General features: G+C 40.6%; 1 protein-coding gene and 1 pseudogene across 3 annotated transcripts in view; one reads left to right on the top strand and one right to left on the bottom strand.

The window, feature by feature from the left end:
* Positions 1-17,451, bottom strand: part of SPAG1 (sperm associated antigen 1) — an 84,347-nt gene extending 66,896 nt beyond the window's left edge. The window contains exons 1-3 of one of the 3 annotated variants that reach the window (XM_031013654.3): positions 17,290-17,451; positions 12,991-13,132; positions 9,426-9,585 (exon numbers count right to left, since the gene is read on the bottom strand). In XM_031013654.3, coding sequence (XP_030869514.2) covers positions 9,426-9,585; positions 12,991-13,130 — 300 coding nt within the window. In that variant the 5' untranslated portion in view covers positions 13,131-13,132; positions 17,290-17,451. Of the gene's footprint in view, positions 1-9,425; positions 9,586-12,990; positions 13,133-16,792 lie in introns of all 3 variants that reach the window. The other 2 variants (XM_031013655.3, XM_063709408.1) reach the window with 2 other exon arrangements.
* LOC101148089 (ubiquitin-fold modifier 1-like) lies at positions 9,922-10,279 on the top strand (annotated as a pseudogene).
* Positions 17,452-19,252: the final 1,801 nt, after the last annotated feature.

Raw genomic sequence — 19,252 nt, 5'->3', positions numbered from 1 at the left:
AAAAATTAGTCAGGCATGGTGGTGGGCGCCTGTAGTCCCAGCTACTCGGGAGGCTGAGGCAGGAGAATGGTGTGAACTTGGGAGGCAGAGCTTGCAGTGAGCCAAGATCGAGCCACTGCACTCCAGGCTGGGCGACAGAGCAAGACTCTGTCTCAAAAAAAAAAAAAAAAGAACTTCACTGCACGCCCTTCTCTATGGAAAGGATTGTCAACACTACAGAAGAGAACCCTGATGGAACATCATGAACGTCTAGAAGGACTACACCATTGAAGATGCCATCATTATTATAGAAAAAGCCATTAAGCCAGGAGTGGTGGCACATGCACCTGTAGCCCCACTTACTCAGGAGGCTGAGGCAGGAGGATCGCTTGAGCCCAAGAGTTATAGGCTGTACTGTGTGCTATGACCCTGCCTGTGAATAGCCATTGCATTCCAGCCCTGGCAACATGGCAAGATCCCATCTCTAAAAAAAAAAAAAAAAAAAAAAAGCCATGAAATAATAAATCCCTGCTAGAAAAAAACTGTCCAGATGTTGTCCGGGATTTCATAGGATTTACAATAGAGTAAATCAAGGAAATCATAAAAGAGATTATGAATATGCCAAAAAAAAGTTGGGAGTGAAGTGTTTCAAGATATGGAAGTTGGAGAAATTCAAGTGCTAACACCACACCACAGTAATTAACAGAAGATGACTTCATGAAGGTAAGTGCTTCTGAACCAGTGCCAGACAATGAGAAGACATAGAAGAAGCAATGCCAGAAAATAAACTAACATTAGACAATCTGGCAGAAGGGCTCCGATTACTCAAGACTGTTTTTGACTTCTTTCACAACATCCACCCTCTGTGATAAGGGGACTAAAACTAAAGCAAATGGTGGAAGAAGGATTGGTACCATATAGTAACATTTTTAGGGAAATGAAAAAGCAAAAGACAGAAATTATGATTGATTTCTATAAAGTTACACCAAGTGCACCTGCCTCTCCTTTCATCTCCTCCACCTCTTCCATCTCTGCTACCCTTGAGACAGCAAAACCAACACCTCCTATGCCTCCTCCTCCTCCTCAACCTATTTAATGTGATGATGACGAGGATAAAGACCTTTATGATGATCCACTTCCACTTAATGCATTGTAAATATATATTCTCTTCCTTATGATTTTCCTAATAACATTTTCTTTTCTCTAGCTTACTTTATTGTAAGAATACAGTATATAATCTATATAACATACAAAATATATGTCGATCAACTGTTCATGTTATTGGTAAGGCTTTCAGTCAACGATAGACTATCAATAGTTAAGTTTTGGGGGAGTCAAAAGTTGTAAGTAGATTTTTGACTGTGTAGGGAGCCAGCGCCCCTAACTCCTTGTGTTGTTCAAGAGTCAGCTATATTTATCATAGTTTCCTATGAGTCAATTTTTTAGACAATGTGATCCATGCCATCCTCACTATCTGGAACATACTTCCTACCTTTTATTTTAAATTGTGGTAAATATGTATAACATAATAAAATTGGCCATCTTAACCATTTTTAAGTCTACAGTTCAGTCTTGTTAAGTATATATACATTGTTGTTGCCCTTCCTACTTTTATTTATCTTGCAAGACCTTATCCATCATTCTTTTCAGCAAGATTTCCCAGAACTTCCTAGTTGGGCTAAAAGTGCTTCTCCTCCATAATACATTAGCATAAAGATTTAAAAATCATCTATTGTTAGTCTCTCTTCTTATACTGTAAATTCCTTGAGGGCAGGGCCTATGTCTTAATTTCATCTTTGTGATTCAGTGTCTGACATATAGTAGGTTCTTAACGTTTATTAAATTGTCACAGGTGCCAGAAAAAAAATTGAGTTAAGAGATTTATTATCTGTGAAACTGTATTACTTATTATTCAGAAAAGATGTATTGAGGATTCTAATATTTGTTAGACACTCTTAAAAGCACTGGGATACAGCAAAAAAACCCAACAACTATATTATCTGTTCTATCTGTATAGAAGGCAGGGAGGGTGGAAAGGGGCAAAGAGGAGAAATATGAGAAGAAAAAGAAAAGCAATAAGGTAAGAAAGGTAAAAGATAAGAGGAAGACTTATAGAGGAGGAAGGGAGGGAGAAAGAATGGAGAAAAGGGGACAAGTGGCAAACAAAGTATGAAAGAAAGGCAAGTGAGAAGGAGACTAACTTGCAAAGTGGCCAACAAGAGTTCTAGACCAGCCTGGACAACACAGCAAGACCCCTGTCTCTACAAAAAAATTAGTTGAGTGTGGTGGTGAATGCCTGTCATCCCAGCTACTTGGGAGAATCAGGAAGATCACTTGAGCCCAAGAGTTCAAGGCTGCAGTGAGCTATGATTGTGCCACTGCACTCCAGCCTGGGTGACAGAGCAAGACCCCATCTCAAAAAAAAAAAAAAGTGGTGAAGAAGAGCAAAGACACACAATAGGGAAAAACCTAGGCTCTTCAACTAAAATCAAGCTGTCTACATCCTGAAAACAAAGCCAAAAAGTCCGGACATAAAGTGCTATTTTTGACTGGTAGATTAATTACCATATTTTTGAGCTCAAGCCAATAAAATGAGAAGGCTGAAAGTTTAAAAAGCAGCATTCTAAGTTACAGAATACATATACCTCAACATTGTTTTTAGATGTTTTAAAATTGTTTTTAACCCCAGAAAAATATAAATAAAATACAGTAAACCAAAAAACTGGTTCTCTAGAATCTGCGAGGTATATATGTGTATACACACATATATATACACATACATACACACACACACACACACACACATATTTCTTTTTTTTAGGCAGAGTCTAGCTCTGTCTCCCAGGCTGGAGTACAGTGGTGCCATCTTTGCTCACTACAACCTCCACCTCCTGGGTTCAAGTGATTCTCATGCCTCAGCCTCCTGAGTAGTTGGGATTACAGGCATGCACCACCACACCTGGCTGATTGTTTGTATTTTTAATAGAGACAGGGTTTCACCATGTTGGCCAGGGTGGTCTCGAACTCCTGACCTCAGGTGATCCGCCTGCCTCGGCCTCCCAAAGTGCTGGGATTACAGGCATGAGCCACTCATGCCCAGCCCAAAAATAATTTCTTAAGCAAAATGAAACTGAAGAAACTCTGAGAAAATATAACTAAATATGTATCTGGTGGAGAGAAAACCTTCCTAACTATAAAAGCCGATGAAAAGATCTTAAAGAATAAAATTAAGAGGATAGCATAAAAATTTAAAAAAATAAAAAACACCACACACAACATTTAAAAGGTAAACAACAAGCTAGAGGAAAATTTACAATATACAGTACAGAACTCTTACAAAACAATGAGAAACACATTAATAGAAAAAATGCAAAAATTAGCTGGGCGCGGTGGCACGTGCCTGTAATCCCAGCTTCTCGGGAGGCTGAGGCGGGAGAATCACTTGAACTGGAGAGGCAGAGATTGCAGTGAGCCAAGATTGCGCTACTGCGCTCTAGCCTGGGCGATAGAGCGAGACTCCGTCTCAGAAAAAAAAAAAAGAAAAATCAATAAAGGGACTTCTTCTGGCCTGATGGAGTCAGGAACTAGATTTACTCTCTCACCTAAATTCTAGAAAACCGGGTAAGATATATGGAGTGATGGTGGTCAGACACTAGACAACAGGTGGCACAGGACAGTGATTCTTGAAAGAAGGGTGAACAAATGAGGTAAGCCCTACATTTGCTCCAACTCACTGCAGTTTCCAGGCTGCAGCACAGGAAAAGTACCCAAACAGAACCCTGTGGTCTTGCTGAATTCAGCATACAAAGTTTGGACGTTAGAGAGGCCAAGACTGTGAGGATTCGGGGGAAAAAAATATCAGAAAGGAGGAAGCCGTACAGAAAGAGAGCTCTAAAGATAACCTAAACAGCCTTGTATCTATTTGAAAAATTGAATTCACAGTTAAAATCTTTCCTACAAAGAAAACCCCAGGCCTATACAGTGTCAACAGTGAATTGAAAACATTTAAGAAAGAAATAATACCAATCATATACCAACTTTTTTAGAAAACAGAAGAGGAGACAATACTTCCCAACTCCTCCTATGAGGCCAGCATTACCCTGCTACCAAAACCAGACAGTGACATTACAGGAAAATAAAACTATTGACCAATATCTCTCATGATCATAGACACAAAAATCCTTCACAAAATTTTAGCAAATCAAATCCAGGAATATATTTGTAAAAGATATATCATGACCAAGTAGAGTTTATCCTGGAATGTAAGGTTGGTATAATATTTGAAAACAATCTACATAATTTACCTTATTAACAGACTACAAAGAAAATCATCTGTTCATCTCAATAAATGCAGAAAAAGCATTTCACAAAATTCAAAACCCATTCATGATAAAAATTCTCATCAAACAAGGAACAGAAGAAAACTTCAACTTGATAAAGGGCATCTACACAAAATTTAAAGCTAACGTTATATTTCACAGTGAAAGTCAGAACGATTTCCCTGTAAGACTGGGAAATAGGCAAGGATCTGCTCTTACCACTTCTGCTGAACTGGAGGTTCTAGCCAGTTCGATAAAGCAAGTAAAAAATAAATAAATAAATAAATAAATAAATAAATAAATGGCAGACTGGAAAAGAAGCACATCTCTTATTTTTCACAGATGGCATGATCCTGCAGGTAGAAAATCCAATGAATCTACAAAAACATTCCTAGAACTAATCCATGAATTTAACAAAATTGCAGGATATGAAGTCAATATGAAAAAGCAATTAGATAAATACAAACTTGTATAATTAAAAACTGAAATTAAAATTAGGTATCTAAAGTAGTCAAACTTACAGGAACAGCAATAGAATGGTGGTTGCTAGGGGACAGGGGAGTGGGGAAAATGGGGAGTTGTTGTTTAATGAGTATAGCGTTTGTTTTGCAGGATGAAAAAGTTCTGAAGAGTGGTTGCACAACCATGTGAATATGCTTAACACTACTGAACTGTACACTCAAAACTGGTTAAGATAATAAATTTTATGTAATATGTATTTCACTATAATGAAAAAAACAAAATTTCATAACTGAGATGACAGGATGAGCAAAAAATTGAAATTATAAAAATATTAACATTTATAATAGCATGAGCTACATATAATGCTTAGGAATAAGTTTAGCAAAAATATGCAAGAACTACACACTGAAAACTATAAGACATTGCTGTAAAAAAAATTGAAGATTTAAATGAATGAAGAAATATACAATGTTCATGGTTCCGAAACCTCAATATTAAGATGTCATTTCTTCCAAAATTGATCCATAAATTCAACACAATCCCAATTCAAACACAAGCAAGTTATTTTGTAATAAGCAAAAGACCTAGAATAGCCAAAACAACTTTTAAAAAGAACAAAGGTGGAAGACTTGTACTACCTCCAGCCTCTTTTTTTTTTTCCAGCCTCTTATTACAGTAAGATTTCAAGAGTTACTGTAAAACTATTGCAATCAAGACAAGAAGGTAATGGAGTAAAGATGGACATTTAAAATAATGAAACAGGCTACTGTGGGCAGACTGCCTAGGGGGTAGCCTTGCTCATCAAGGAGTATAAAATAAATAAATAAATATAAAAAATAAAATAATGAAACAGAATTGAAAGAGTCAGAAATAGACCCACACATAAGATCAATTGATTCTTTTTTTTTAAGACAGTCTTGCTCTGTCATCCAGACTGGAGTTCAGTGACACCATCTCAGCTAACTGCAACCTCTGCCTCCTGGGTTCAAGCAATTCTTGTGCCTCAGCCTCCTGAGTAGCTGGGACTATAGGCACACGCAACCATGCTCAGCTAATTTTTGGTATTTAGTAGAGATGGGGTTTTGCCACGTTGGCCAGTCTGGTCTTGAACTCCTGACCTCAAGTGATCCACCCGCCTCAGCCTCCCAAAGTGCTGGATTATAGGCGTGAGCCACTGTGCTCAGCCCAGTTGATTTTTTAAAAAAGATTTTTTAGAGATGAGGTCTTGCTGTGTTGTCTAGCCTAGAGTTAAGCAGCTATTCACAGGCTTGGTAATAGTGCATGATAGCCTAAAACTCCTGGGCTCAAGTGATCCCCTTGTCTCAGCCTCCAGAGAAACTGGGACTATAGGCATGTGCCACCACACCCAGCTTTGGTCAACTGATTTTTGACAATGGTACCAAGAAATTTAAAGATAATATTTTATTAAATGGTGCTTGAACACTTTTTGTTCAAACACCAATACAAAAATTAAAACTGATTATAGACCTAGATATAAGAATTAAAACTATAAACTTCCTAGGAGAAAAATTAGACGTCCTGGATTAAACAAAGATTTCTTAGATAAAACACAAAAGCCCAAACAATAAAAAAAAGATTTCATCAAAAGTTAAAACTTTCACTCTTCCAAAGATACTGTTAAAAAAAATGAAAAGAGGCCGGGCGTGGTGGCTCACACCTGTAATCCCCGCACTTTGGGAGGCCGAGAAGGGCAGATCACATGAGGTTGGGAGTTCGAGACCAGCCTGACCAACATGGAGAAACCTCATCTCTACTAAAAATACAAAATTAGCTGGGCGTGGTGGCGCATGCCTGTAATCCCAGCTACTCAGAAGGCTGAGGCAGGAGAATTGCTTGAACCTGGGAGGTGGAGGTTGCAATGAGCTGAGACTGCGCCATTGCACTCCAGCCTGGGCAACAAGAGCAAAGCTCTGTCTCAACAACAACAACAAAAAAAGATGGCTGGGCATGGTGGCTCATGCTGTAATCCCAGCACTTTGAGGGGCCAAAGCAGCCCAGGAGTTCAAGACTAGCCTGAACAACATAGTGAAGCCCTGTCTCTACAAACAATTAAAAAAAAAAATAGCCAGGTGTGGTGGTACACACCTGTGGTCCCAGCTACTCTGAAAGCTGAAGTGGGAGCATCGCTTGAGTCTGGGAGGTCAAGGCTGCAGCGAGCCGTGATGGTGCCACTGCACTCCAGCCTGGGCAACAAAGCAACGTATCTGATAAAGAACAATTATTTGGCAACTCAATAAGAACACAAGGTAATTTTTTTTTTTTAACGGGCAAAGGATGTAAAGACACTTCACAATAGAAGTTACATGAAAAGACACTCAATATCATTAGTCACTAGAGATACGCAAATTAAAACCACAATGAGATACCTGGTAGGATGGCTAAAACTAACGAAACGGACAATACTATGTGCTGACCAGGATGTAAAGCAGGTGGAAATTTTATATATTGCTGTCAGGATTGCACAATGGTACAGCCACTTTGGAAAACATTTTGGCAGTCGAAACATAGTATATTTAGGGCTCAGTATTATCTAGGTTTTAGGCATCCACTGGGGGTCTTATCAAAGGTAAGTGGGTAAACAAACTGTGGGATATTCATACAATTCCATACTACTTAGCAACTCAGAGGAGCGAACTATGGACACATGCAACAACATAGATGAATCTCAAAAGCATTATATAAGTGAAAGAAGACACACAGGAACGACAACATACTGTATGATTACATTTATATGCAAGTCTAGAAAAGGCAAAACTATGCTGACAGTTCAGTGGTTGCCAAAGGCCAGGCAGTGAGGTCTACACTGACCACAAATGGGCAAGAGAAAACTTTTAGTGGTGATGGAAATGTTCTGTATCATATACGTTTGTCAAAACTCAGTGAAATGTACACTATAAAGTTGGTAATTTGTATGGAATGTAAATTTTACCTCAATAAAGCTGATTAAAAGAAATCTGTAAATATTTAAGAAGAAATTTAAGTGACAGATTCATGAAAAATAACTCAACTTTTCTAGCAATCAAAAAATATACTACAATAGTCCTCCCCTTATCTGTAATTTTGCTTTCTGTGGTTTCAGTTACCCACAGTCAACTGCCATCCAAAAATAGGTGAGTACAATACAGTAAGATATTTTGAGAGAAAGAGAGCTCATATTCACATAACTCTTACAACAGTATGCTGTTATAATTGTTCTGTTTTTTATTGTTAATCTCTTAGTGTGCCTAATTTATAAGTTAAACTTTATCATAGATATGCATATAGAGGAAAAAACATGGTATATTTAGGCTTCAGTACTATTTGCAGTTTTAGGCATCTACTGGGGGTCTTGGAAAGTATGCCCCAAAGATAAGAAGGGACTATGGTACTACCATTTTTTCAACTATTTAATTGACTAAAAATGATTACAGTATCCAGCAAAGAGTACCTAAAAATGGGCATTTTGTTTGTTTGTTTGTTTGTTTTTTAATAAACCAGGTCTCTCTGTATTGTCTAGGCTGGCCTTGAACTCTTGGGTTCAAGCAATCCTCCCTGAGTAACTGGGACTATAGGCACACACCACTGCACCTGGCTTGGGCATTCTTATACACTGTTGGGGGTGGTGTATGAAGATACAACTTTTCTGAGAACATATGTTTGAAAAGGCTTAAAAATATTCAAATCCTTTGATCAAACAATTTAAATTCTTTTTCTCTTTCTCTTGCTTTTTGTTTTTAGACAGGGTCTCACTCTGTCACCCAGGCCAGAGTGCAATGACACCATCACAGCTCACGGCAGCCTCGGTCTCTCAGGATAAAGCGATCCTCCTGTCTCAGCCTCCTGAATGGCTGGGACTACAGACACAGCCACCACGTCCAGCTAATTTTTATATTTTTGTAGAGACAGCTCTAACTATGTTGCCCAGGCTGGTCTCAAACTCCTGGCCTGAAGTGATCCTTCTGCCTCAGCCTCCCAAAGTGCTGGGATTACAGGTGGTGTGAGCAACCACATCTGACCAAGCAATTTGAATTCTAATAATTTATCCTGAGGAAATAATCAGGGAGGTGCAAACAAATTACAAATAGGCCAGGCATGGTAGCTCACACCTGTAATCCCAGCACTTTGGGAGGCCGAGGTGGGTGGATCACCTGAGGTCAGGAGTTTGAGAAGTCTGGCCAACATGGTGAAACCCCATCTCTACTAAAAATACAAAAATTAGCCAGGCATGGTGGCATGCACCTGTAATCCCAGCTGCTCGGGAGGCTGAGGCAGGAGAATCACTTGAACCCGGGAGGCAGAGGTTGCAGTGAGCCAAGATTGTGCCACTGCCCTCCAGCCTGGGCAACAAAGCAAGACTCCATCTCAAAACAAAAGAAAAAAAATTACAAATAAACATGTTTATACAGCACTATTTATTGAAGATGATTAAATTATAGGTTTTTAATAGGACAGAATATTATTCAGTCAATTTAAATACACACATGTATGGACGCACACACACGCGAATTCGCAATGTTTCCCTGGGTGTAAAAAGCAACCAATCCTGCCTAATTGACACTAAAAGCCCTTTACGGACAAACAAGAAGCCTAGGATTTCAGATAAGTGAAGTAAACATATATAGAATGTCTCAACAATATCTATGGAAAATTGGTATTACTATATACCTTTATATCACCATCAATTTTTTCCCATTCTTCAGCTGTAAAACTGGCTGCTGTTGCTGCTGGTTTATCTTTCCTCAAAGCTCTACTTTCAGGGGCCAAGGCTTGAAGATGCTTTTCACAAAATTCTGTAAGTTCAGGATAATATCCTTCCTCACCAGACCTTAAAAAGAAATAAATAAGTTTTAGAGTTAGCACCTTATTTAGGATCATCTAGACCAGCGGTTTGCAGGCTGGGTTCCATGGAACCCTGAGGTTCTGTGGAGATCTCAAGGGCTGCTTCCCAGTCTCTTTCCTTAACCCGCATAGTCTCCATTTTTACCCGTTAATCTATGGAATGATTAAAAGAAGAAAAAAGGAACTCCAAAGAAACCAATTTTCATCACACACTTTAAAAACTGGATAAGGGTGAGTGGGGCGGGGTGGTCCCCGGCACCGTGGAGGAAGTGGGGTTGCTCCGCGGAGTTGGCGTGGGTTCTGGGTTCCTCCCGGCGCCACCATGTCAAAGGTTTCCTTTAAGATCACTCTGAGGTCTGACCCGTGGCTGGCGTACGAAGTACTCTGTTCCTGAAAGTACACCTTTCACAGCAGTCTTACAGTTTGCAACAGAAGAATTTCAAGTTCCTGCTGCAAGAAGTGCAATTATTACCAATGATGGAATAGGAAAAAATCCTGCACAGACCTGCTGGAAATGTTTTTCTAAAACATGGTTCAGAACTGCGAATTATTCCTAGAGTCGTGATGGAAGTTGTTAATATCGGCTGCTTAGAACATACAATTACCTTTCAGAATAAATATTGGTATTTTTTGTTGCTGTAAAATTGAAATCAGGCATTTAACACACTATGAAAACACCAAGAGTCAATGAATAATGAGACTCATCTGTCCCTTTTTGTTGTCTGTACTCTTCATGTGAAGAGGGAATTCATATGAATTAAGGGTAATAGTGTCACAGAACATTGCTACCTCACACACAAACAGGTAGTTCATTTGGGGTGAATGGATTATCCAACTATTTTATAACTGGGAGCTTCTGATAATTTTTTGGAAAACATTTGAAACATTAAAACTTACTGAATCTTACATATTTGTCTGAGTTAAAAATATAAAAAGAATTATGGATCATGTATGGTAATTTGCTTGATAGCATCTGGGTTGCAGACTCATAGTTTGATTTTTAATTAAATATATAGCTTATGATGAAGTCAATAAACATATCAATGAATAGTTAACTATATTAAATTTTTATCAGGTTGGGCACTGTGGCTCAGGCCTGTATTCCCAGCACTTTGGGAGGCCAAGGCAGGCAGATCACTTGAGGTCAGGTGTTCGAGAACAGCCTGGCCAACATGGCGAAACGGACTCTCTACTAAAAGTACAAAAATTAGCCGGGCGTGGTGGCAGGCACCTGTAATCCCAGCTATGCAGGAGGCTGAGGCAGAAGAATCACTTGAACCTGGGAGGCAGAGGTTGCAGTGAACCGAGATCGCACCACTGCACTCCAGCCTGGGTGACAGAGTGAGACTGCATCTCAAAAAATAAAAATAAAAAAATTTTTTATCATTTACTTTTTCTAAGTTTCAAATCTCATGTATCATATAAATTTCAGTTTAATATCAACCAAAGAAACAAAGTTTTAATCTAACAAAAACAATAATATTTTCTCAACATATATATGTTCATATGTTCATTTTGTACATGATATTAAACTCATAAATTCAATATTAGAGACTAGCAGAAAGAGAATTTGGACTTCCTTTTCAACAAGGAGTTTCTGTTCATAAATTTTTTTATTTCAAAGAGGTAGGAAGAAAATGGCAGATAAACAGCTTAAACAAAACACCCTGAAATCCAACCACTCAAGGAAAAGAATTCCTTCCTTAGAGAGTTAAATGGAGACATCTGTTCCTTTTATTTTAAGGAAAATCAGTCCTTTCCCATTCTTTTTTAGGTCTGTTCACTCTTACATTTCTAGAAAAATATAAATAAATTTCATTTCCAAATTAAATTTTAAAAAACAATTCCAAGTTCAATATATTATCACTGAATTAGGCTATTCATAAAATTTCTTGGAACCAACATTATTATAACTGTAGCTTTCCAACTGTTTCATCCAATAAACTTTTCATTTTTATTTACCCATCCTTGACCAAGTATACATGATAATATTCTGCTAAAAAAGGGAAAACAATTGATATTATTGATTTTTCACTTTCCATTTTAAAAATGATGATGTTATCACATCAGCATCTGGCTGTGGACCAACAGGGAAGAAAGGAAGCTAAAGGTGATGAAAGAGAAAAAGGGAAGAACCCAGTGATAAGGAATAGGGATAGAGGAAATAAAGAACCACCACAGGGTAATAGGAATTCTAGATGTCCTGGAAAGCAGTTCATGCTCCACAAGTGTCTTCTGCAATAGACCTCTGGTATCCAAATGAAAATAGCTCAAGAGGCCCAAAGAGGCCCCAGCACTTTGGGAGGCCAAAGCAGGAGGATTGCTCAAGTCCAGGAGTCTGACATCAGCCTGGACAACATAGTGAGATCCAGTCTTAAAAAAAAAAAAGAAAGAAAGAAAGAAAGAAAGAAAGAAAGAAAAGAAATCCAAAAGAGGTGTCACAGGTTGATGGTACTCAGGACAGTGTTTCTTCAAGTGGGTTCCTTGAACACCTGCATATCAATCAGCCAGCTCCATTGTTAAAAACACATGTTCCCTGGCCCTACCCCAGATTTTTTGAAGCAGAATCGCTGGGAATAGGGCCTTCAAATGTGCATTTTTAACAACCACATTTGATGTATATTCAGTTGGACAGTCACTAGAATGGGGCTGTATCCTGAGAAGGTCCTAATTCCCTGCCTTCTGGTATTACCTTCAGGCCTCCCCACCACCCTCCATGTGATCAGTGTGCGGTGGGTCACCCTCCCTTGTTGTCAGGTGATATGAAGTGGGAAAGTGCCACCAGCCTAGGCTGGTGAGATAAGCTTACCTCCTAATAGCTTTTTTTATTTTTTTATCATTATTTTTTATTTTTTTATTTTTTGAGACTCTGTCACCCAGGCTGGAGTGCAGTGGCACAACCAGGGATCACTATAGCCTCCAAGGCCCAAGCAATCCTCCCACCTCAGCCTTCGGAGTAGCTGGGACTACAGGCCAAGGTAATTTTTGTATTTTTTTGTAGAGATAGGATTTCACCCTGTTGCTCAGGCTGGTCTTGAACTCCTGAGCTCAAATGATCCACCTGCTTCAGCCTCCCAAAGTGCTGGGGTTGCTGGCGTGAGCCATCACACCCCATCCTAATGGCTGCTTTCACAGCTACTTTACCTTCTCCTAGAAAATGTAGAGAAGGCAAGAAAAATACCCTCCTGGATATTAATTAGCCTACGTCTCATGCTGGCAGTAGACCTAGGTGGAACTCTCCAAACTAACCATAGGATCAAAACCACTATTTTGGGACCTACCATGCATGGGCAAAAACAGATATTTCTAATGTAGCTTTTACCTTTAGGAGGTAACAACAAGATAATTAAAACTGTCATACTAAAACATGTAATGATTTTAAAATGCTTACCTGAGCACGCAAAGAATTTTTTCCAGATGTTTAACATCTGAACATTTTTCAATGTATTTGAAATCCAGATGTTCAATGGGAATTTTAAATGTTTTTGTTGTTCCAAAGCCCCACAATGATGGATAATCTTTGGTGGTCATAGCTGAAATACAATATTTAAAAGTTATTAATCTAATGTATAAATAATACTCAATTTGGATAGTGGTAACCATGTAGGTACTTCTTTGTATTTTTTTGAATTTTTAAAAATTTTTTATAGAGACAGGGTCTCCCTGTGTTGCCCAGGCTGGTCTCTTAACTTCTGGCCTCAAGCAATCCTCCTGCTTCAGCCTCCCAGAGTGCTGGGATTATGGGCATGAGCCATTGTGCCTGTCCCACCTAGGTGTTCCTGGACCAAACTGAGGGTTGGCCTGCTAGTTTTGTGGCCCAATAACGAGATGCAGATGAACTGAGGAGGAAGACGGTATTTACTTCTGCAACTGGCTACAGGGAGAAGGCCTGGAAATTATCGCCAGACCAACTCAAAATTACAAAGTTTTCCAGAGCTTATATACCTTCTAAGCCATATGTCCATGTGTAAGGGTGCATTCATCTAAAGACATAAGTGATTAACTTCTTTTAATCTATATCTAAAGTCTGAGTGCTGAAGACCTTCCTCTGGGGTCTCAGTAAATTTACTTAACTTAAATGGGTCCAGGTGCTGGGGCAATTACCCTTATCTTGTCTCCTGCTAAATCACAGAGGTTTGGGGAGTTCCTTCAGACCCTCCATAAACTTGTTTGTGGAGGTCTGGGGAGTTTCTTCAGACCCACAGTAAAACTTGTTTAATCCTAAATGGGTCGTTAAAAATTCCTTTGCTATTTTGTCATGCTTTAAGGCCCAGGAAAGGCCTAGGCAAAACTCTTGGTGGGCTTTTGTTACATCCCAGCCTTTGTATAAGGGCACTGGCTTTTAATATTTAACTTAACCACTCAGTCAGTACCGAAATCATTGTTATGGAGGCCTGTGTTAGTGAGACCTGGCCTGCCACATAGGTACTTCTGTATAAAAGGAGGTGGAGTGTTTTGTTTGTTTTTTTGAGATGGTGTCACTCTGTCACCCAGGCTGAAATGCAGTGGTGCAATCGTGGGTCACTGCAGCCTGACCTTCTGGACTCGGTGATCCTCCCACCTCAGACTCCTGCGTAGCTGGGACTACAGGCACGTGCCACCACTCCCAGCTAATTTCTCTTAGATTTTTTTGTAGAGATGGGGTTTTGCCATTTTCCCCAGGCTGGTCTCGAACTCCTGGACTCAAGTGATCCTCCCGCTTTGGCCTCCCAAAGTGCTGGGATTACAGGTGTGAGCCATCACGCCCAGCCCTTCTAGGTACTTCTGTAGAAAAAGAAGGTAGAGGTTTTTTTCCATGGAGGAAGTCAACTAATTTTGAATTCTCTGTCCCTGATAACAACAGTTGACATTTATGGAGTTAAATTACTGTGTGCCATACACAGATTACCTCACTTAATCTTCACTTAAGCAAAGCTGGAATACAATGACAGAGAAGGTTGTGGTGCCCAAACTGCTTTTTAAGATTTTTTAATGTTAATTTTGAATGACCTTCTGATAGTTTAGCTGTTAACATCCCAATCATTCTTTGTGATTCACCATAAACATAAATAATAACATCCTTTCTGTAACCTGCCTTAACACAATCCTTTTTCCCACTCCCTGCCTACTTCTTCTCCCTACTACACAATGAACTGTGTTCTAAGGACACTCTGTACATACCTCTCCTTTTTTTTTTTTTTTTTTTTTTTGAGTTGGAGTCTTGCTCTGTCACCCAGGCTGGAGTGCAGTGACACAATCTTGGCTTACTGCCACCTCCTCCTCCTGGGTTCAAGCGATTCTCCTGCTTCAGCCTCTTGAGTAGCTGGGATTACAGGCGTGGGCCACCACGCCCAACTAATTTTTGTATTTTTAGTAGAGATGGGGTTTCACCATGTTGGCCAGGCTGGTCTTGAACTCCTGACCTCAAGTGATCTGCCTGTCTTGGCCTCCCAAAGTGCTGGGATCACAGGCGTGAGCCACCGTGCCGTGCCCTGTACATACCTCTCTCTTAGCACAAATTTGAATTGTGTTTATTTGTCTTCCTTTCTAGTTTGTGAAAGAACTTACTTTATCCTCACAGCTCCAGGGCTAACATAATAAGTAGTGCCTATACCCCTTCAGAAACATTCGCTGAATTTAATTGAATTGGGAATAAGGAGGTCTTGGAGAACATCACTTTAAAGATACTGCTGCTAATGCTAATTAATGATAATAATAATAGCAACAAATATATAGTTCTTAATGTGTGCTAGGCACCATTCTAAGTACTTTACATATATTACTTCATTTAATCCCTCAATTACTGTACCGGGTAGGTTTTAAGTGACATTAGTAAAAACAGTTAACATTTATGGAGCTAAATTACCATGTGCCATAGCTTATCTCACCTAATCTTCAAAACCTCTCTCATAAAGGATATTAATAATTACTCCTATTTTACAAATGAGCAAGTCGACAAGTGAACTAAGGATACGAGTCTCAATAGGCTAACTACAGAGCCCACATACTTAACCACTGTACCAGTGATTTTCAAACTGCAGGTAGCAACCCATAAATAAATTTAGTGAGTTGCAATTAACATTGTTTTATAATGAGATGGAATAGAATAAAAAATAGACTACCTGACATATAATATTAAAGTAAATATTGCTTTATACAAACTTTTACTTCATGTCTATATAAATGGAAATTATGTGTGTATATAAATGCACGAGGTTACAAAGTAAACTATATTTCTTATTGTGGGTCACTGTCAAAGGTTAAAGAAAACTCACTGTACTTGGGCAATGATTTTAAAAACAAGAAGTAGCAATGGGTCTAATTCATAGAAGTACTTCTTTCAGCCCTCTGGGAGTCTGGTCATATATCAGACCTCTGCAGAAAAGGATGACACTGTCCACTTCTCCAAATTCCCGCCGGCTTTGACTTAGGTATAAGATATAGATGACAGTTCTTAGGCTTCAGGATGAGATCTAGCTGAGAAATTAGATGTGGCTTTCACACCATACCTTCAGGGCCTATTGATGAATGGCTCCCATGACAAGGATAACCTCAAGGGTAGAAGTTACAGGAAAGCAAGATGAAGAACTCGTAAATTATTGATGCTGCCCAGAATAGAATGGGTTGCCTTAGAAGGATTTTTCCAAAGAGCAAGGGATCTTTGGTGGGAGAGATCTAAGCATCTAATGGGATTAAAATAGATTACCTTGAATTGAAGGTATTTTGCAACCCCTGAGATTTTATGATTTCAATAAAATGTGATTAAAAACACATGAAATGATAGAGCCATCTCTTACCTAATCAAATGAATTTCATTCTGAACATCGTTTTAACATTTCTCTGAGAATCTTTTTTTTTTTTTTTTTGACTAATCAAGTGCAGTAGTGAGAAGGGGAGAAAGAGTACGAGGAGTTGGATCTATAACTGAACAATCAAGTGAGAGAACTCACTACCTTTGGACCAAGTCTCTCTGAGAATCCTTTTTGAAAAGGATTCTCGTTTTTTCTTTCTTTCTGTAGGATACACCTTCTCAAGACTACTGAATGTCCATCTCAAGTTCCAAAAAACAAGTTATACAATACTTTAGAACTCTTCCACCTCTGTTTGCAGTCTTTGTTTCTAATTGGGAAAACCTTTGGTCCTAGCTGGATTTAATTTCTCCATCATCCTGATCCACATCCACCTCCCATATTTCGTAGCCAGCTTAGTAATACCTCCAGTTCAAACTGCTTGGGCCTACTAACGCGACAAGCTGGGTCTCTCCCACCGAGGCACCCTCTTTCCTGCATCCACAGGGCCGACCGCCACCTGCAGTCGGAGACCGAAAAGAAACGGCATCCTCCCGCCGTGGCAACGGTTTCTATGTACAGCGGCGCCAGGACCTGCCGGGACTGGGGAGCCCCACAGCCCAGCCGCAATGGTCTCAGATTGCTCCCCAGCCTCTGCTTGGGTCACCAGGGCTGACCGCGCCGGTGGACCCGGGAACTCCAGCGTTGCCACCGCGCCCCGACACCCGCCACCGTCCCCCGCGGCCTGGAAAGCCCCGCGTGTTCCCCGGCCTTGAAGGACGTCCACCCCATCGCTCCCTCTCCCTCGCGGCCCACCGCCCCTTCGCCTCCCCGCCTCGACCTCTCGCCCCCGCTCCGGGAGGGAAGGGCTGAGATACGACAAGTCCTATATTCCCGGCCAGCAGGTACACACAGGCACTCACTGCTTCTCAGCGCCCCGCGTCGGGCAAGTCGCGGCCGCCGCACCGGCTCTGGCTGCACTGCAGGTGCTGAGGGAGGGTCTCGTCGCCTGGCCCGAGCCAGAGGCGACAGGCTGACGGCCGGGGCGGGGACTAGGCCTCTGCCACGCCCCGACCCGCAGTCCGGCAGATCTGCAGATCTGCCGACGGCCACAGGTTCACCTTCCCCGCCTTCACTGGCAGAGGACCAATTGGGCATAAGAGTTGGTGTGAGAGGTCCACTTCCTCTCGTTTGAGTTTCAGTTTGTTGTAGAGAGTCAAAACGCTGACATCAGCCGGGCGCGGGAGCTCACGCCTGTAATCCTAGCACTTTGGGAGGCCGAGGCGGGAGGATGGCTTGAGGCCAGGAGTTCGAGACCAGCCTGGGCAACACAGTGAGACCCTGCCTCTACACTACATATATATATAAATATTTTAAATTTTTATCGTATTTATGTTTTTTGTTTTTGGAGACAGAGTCTCGCTGTGTCGCCCAGGCTGGAGTGCAGTGGCGTGATCTTGGCTCATTGCAACCTCTGCCTCCCAGGTTCAAGCGATTGTCTTGCCTCAGGCTCCTGAGTAGCTAGGATTACAGGCGCCCGCCACCACACCCGGCTAATTCTTTTGCATTTTTAGTAGAGATGGGTTTCACCGTGTTTGCCAGGCTGGTCTTGAACTCCTGACCTCAAGTGATCTGCCCGCCTCGGCCTCCCAAAGTGCTGGGATTACAGGCATGAGCCACCACACCTGGCCCATAAATAAAATATTTTAAAACGCTGTTACTGTTCTGTTATCCCGGACTGCTGTATTCCCTGCTAAGTAAATTGATTACTCCTATTTAACTATAAAAAATGTAATTAAAATTTCAGAGTGCATTGCAACCAAGATTTACTTACCTCTTCCTCTTTAAAAAAAAGAGTAAATGAAAGACAAAATTCCCTCTTCCTTTTCATGAATTCCACGTTTTCTGAGTGCTGGTTATGAGTCAGGCACCATACTCAGCACAGGGATGAAAAGGTGAATAAGACAAAATACTAATACAATTCAGATGAATAAAACAATAGAGGTTACTTGTCAGGAAATTTATTTCAGTTTTATAATTTCAAACTAGTTAAAATAGATGATGAAGATCAAAGTTCATTTACAGTGTCTGGCAGTTCTGTAAATGTATTTCTCTTTCCCTTTTGCACTTAAATTACAGACCTGCAGTCTGCTACCAAGCACTGTTAGTGGCAAAAATTCTAATGCTCGGCAGGACACAGTGGCTCATGCCTGTAATCCCAGCACTTTGGGAGGCCAAGGCAGGCAGACTGCTTGAGCCCAGGAGTTCAGACCAGCCTGTGCAATATAGTGAGAGGCTGGCTCTATAAAATTAAAAAAAAAATTTTTTTAAATCACTTTAGTCTTCATAGAGATAAAAGAAGATATCATCCAAGAAACAAGGAGATAAAGTGAGGCCTGGTAAGGTCACTTAGCCAGGTAACAAGGGGTGGTGCACGTATTTGGACCCAAAGCCTTACACCAAAGCCCATGTTGTTTACTGAGCTCTTAATTACTAACCAATCCATCAGTAAGTCCCACAGCCAGATACTTCTCACCACCTCCACAACTACAGCCCTGGCCCAGCCACCATTACCACTAACTTTAACTATTACAGACGGTCTGTTGCTTCTTTGTTGCCACCTGTCCTACATAGTCTATTCTCACACAACAGCCTGGTAATTCTTCACATCAGACCAGGTCACTCTCCTGCTTACTGTCCCAATGGCTTTGCCTCACAACACCCTAAGTGAGCTGGCCTCTGCCCACCTCTGCAACCTCATCTCCTCCCACTATCCCTCCTGTCATAAAGTTTGAGTCACATGGGCTTGATTCTGAAGTGGGAACAAGATTAAGCTCACTTTCCACCCCATGACTTTTACATGGAGTGTTTTCCCTGTTTCAGTAA

The sequence above is a fragment of the Gorilla gorilla genome, chromosome 7 (genome assembly GCF_029281585.2).
Source record: "Gorilla gorilla gorilla isolate KB3781 chromosome 7, NHGRI_mGorGor1-v2.1_pri, whole genome shotgun sequence".
Taxonomy (NCBI): Eukaryota; Metazoa; Chordata; class Mammalia; order Primates; family Hominidae; genus Gorilla; species Gorilla gorilla.
Note: the sequence above shows the minus strand (reverse complement) of the source record. Positions and strands in the feature narration are given on the sequence as shown.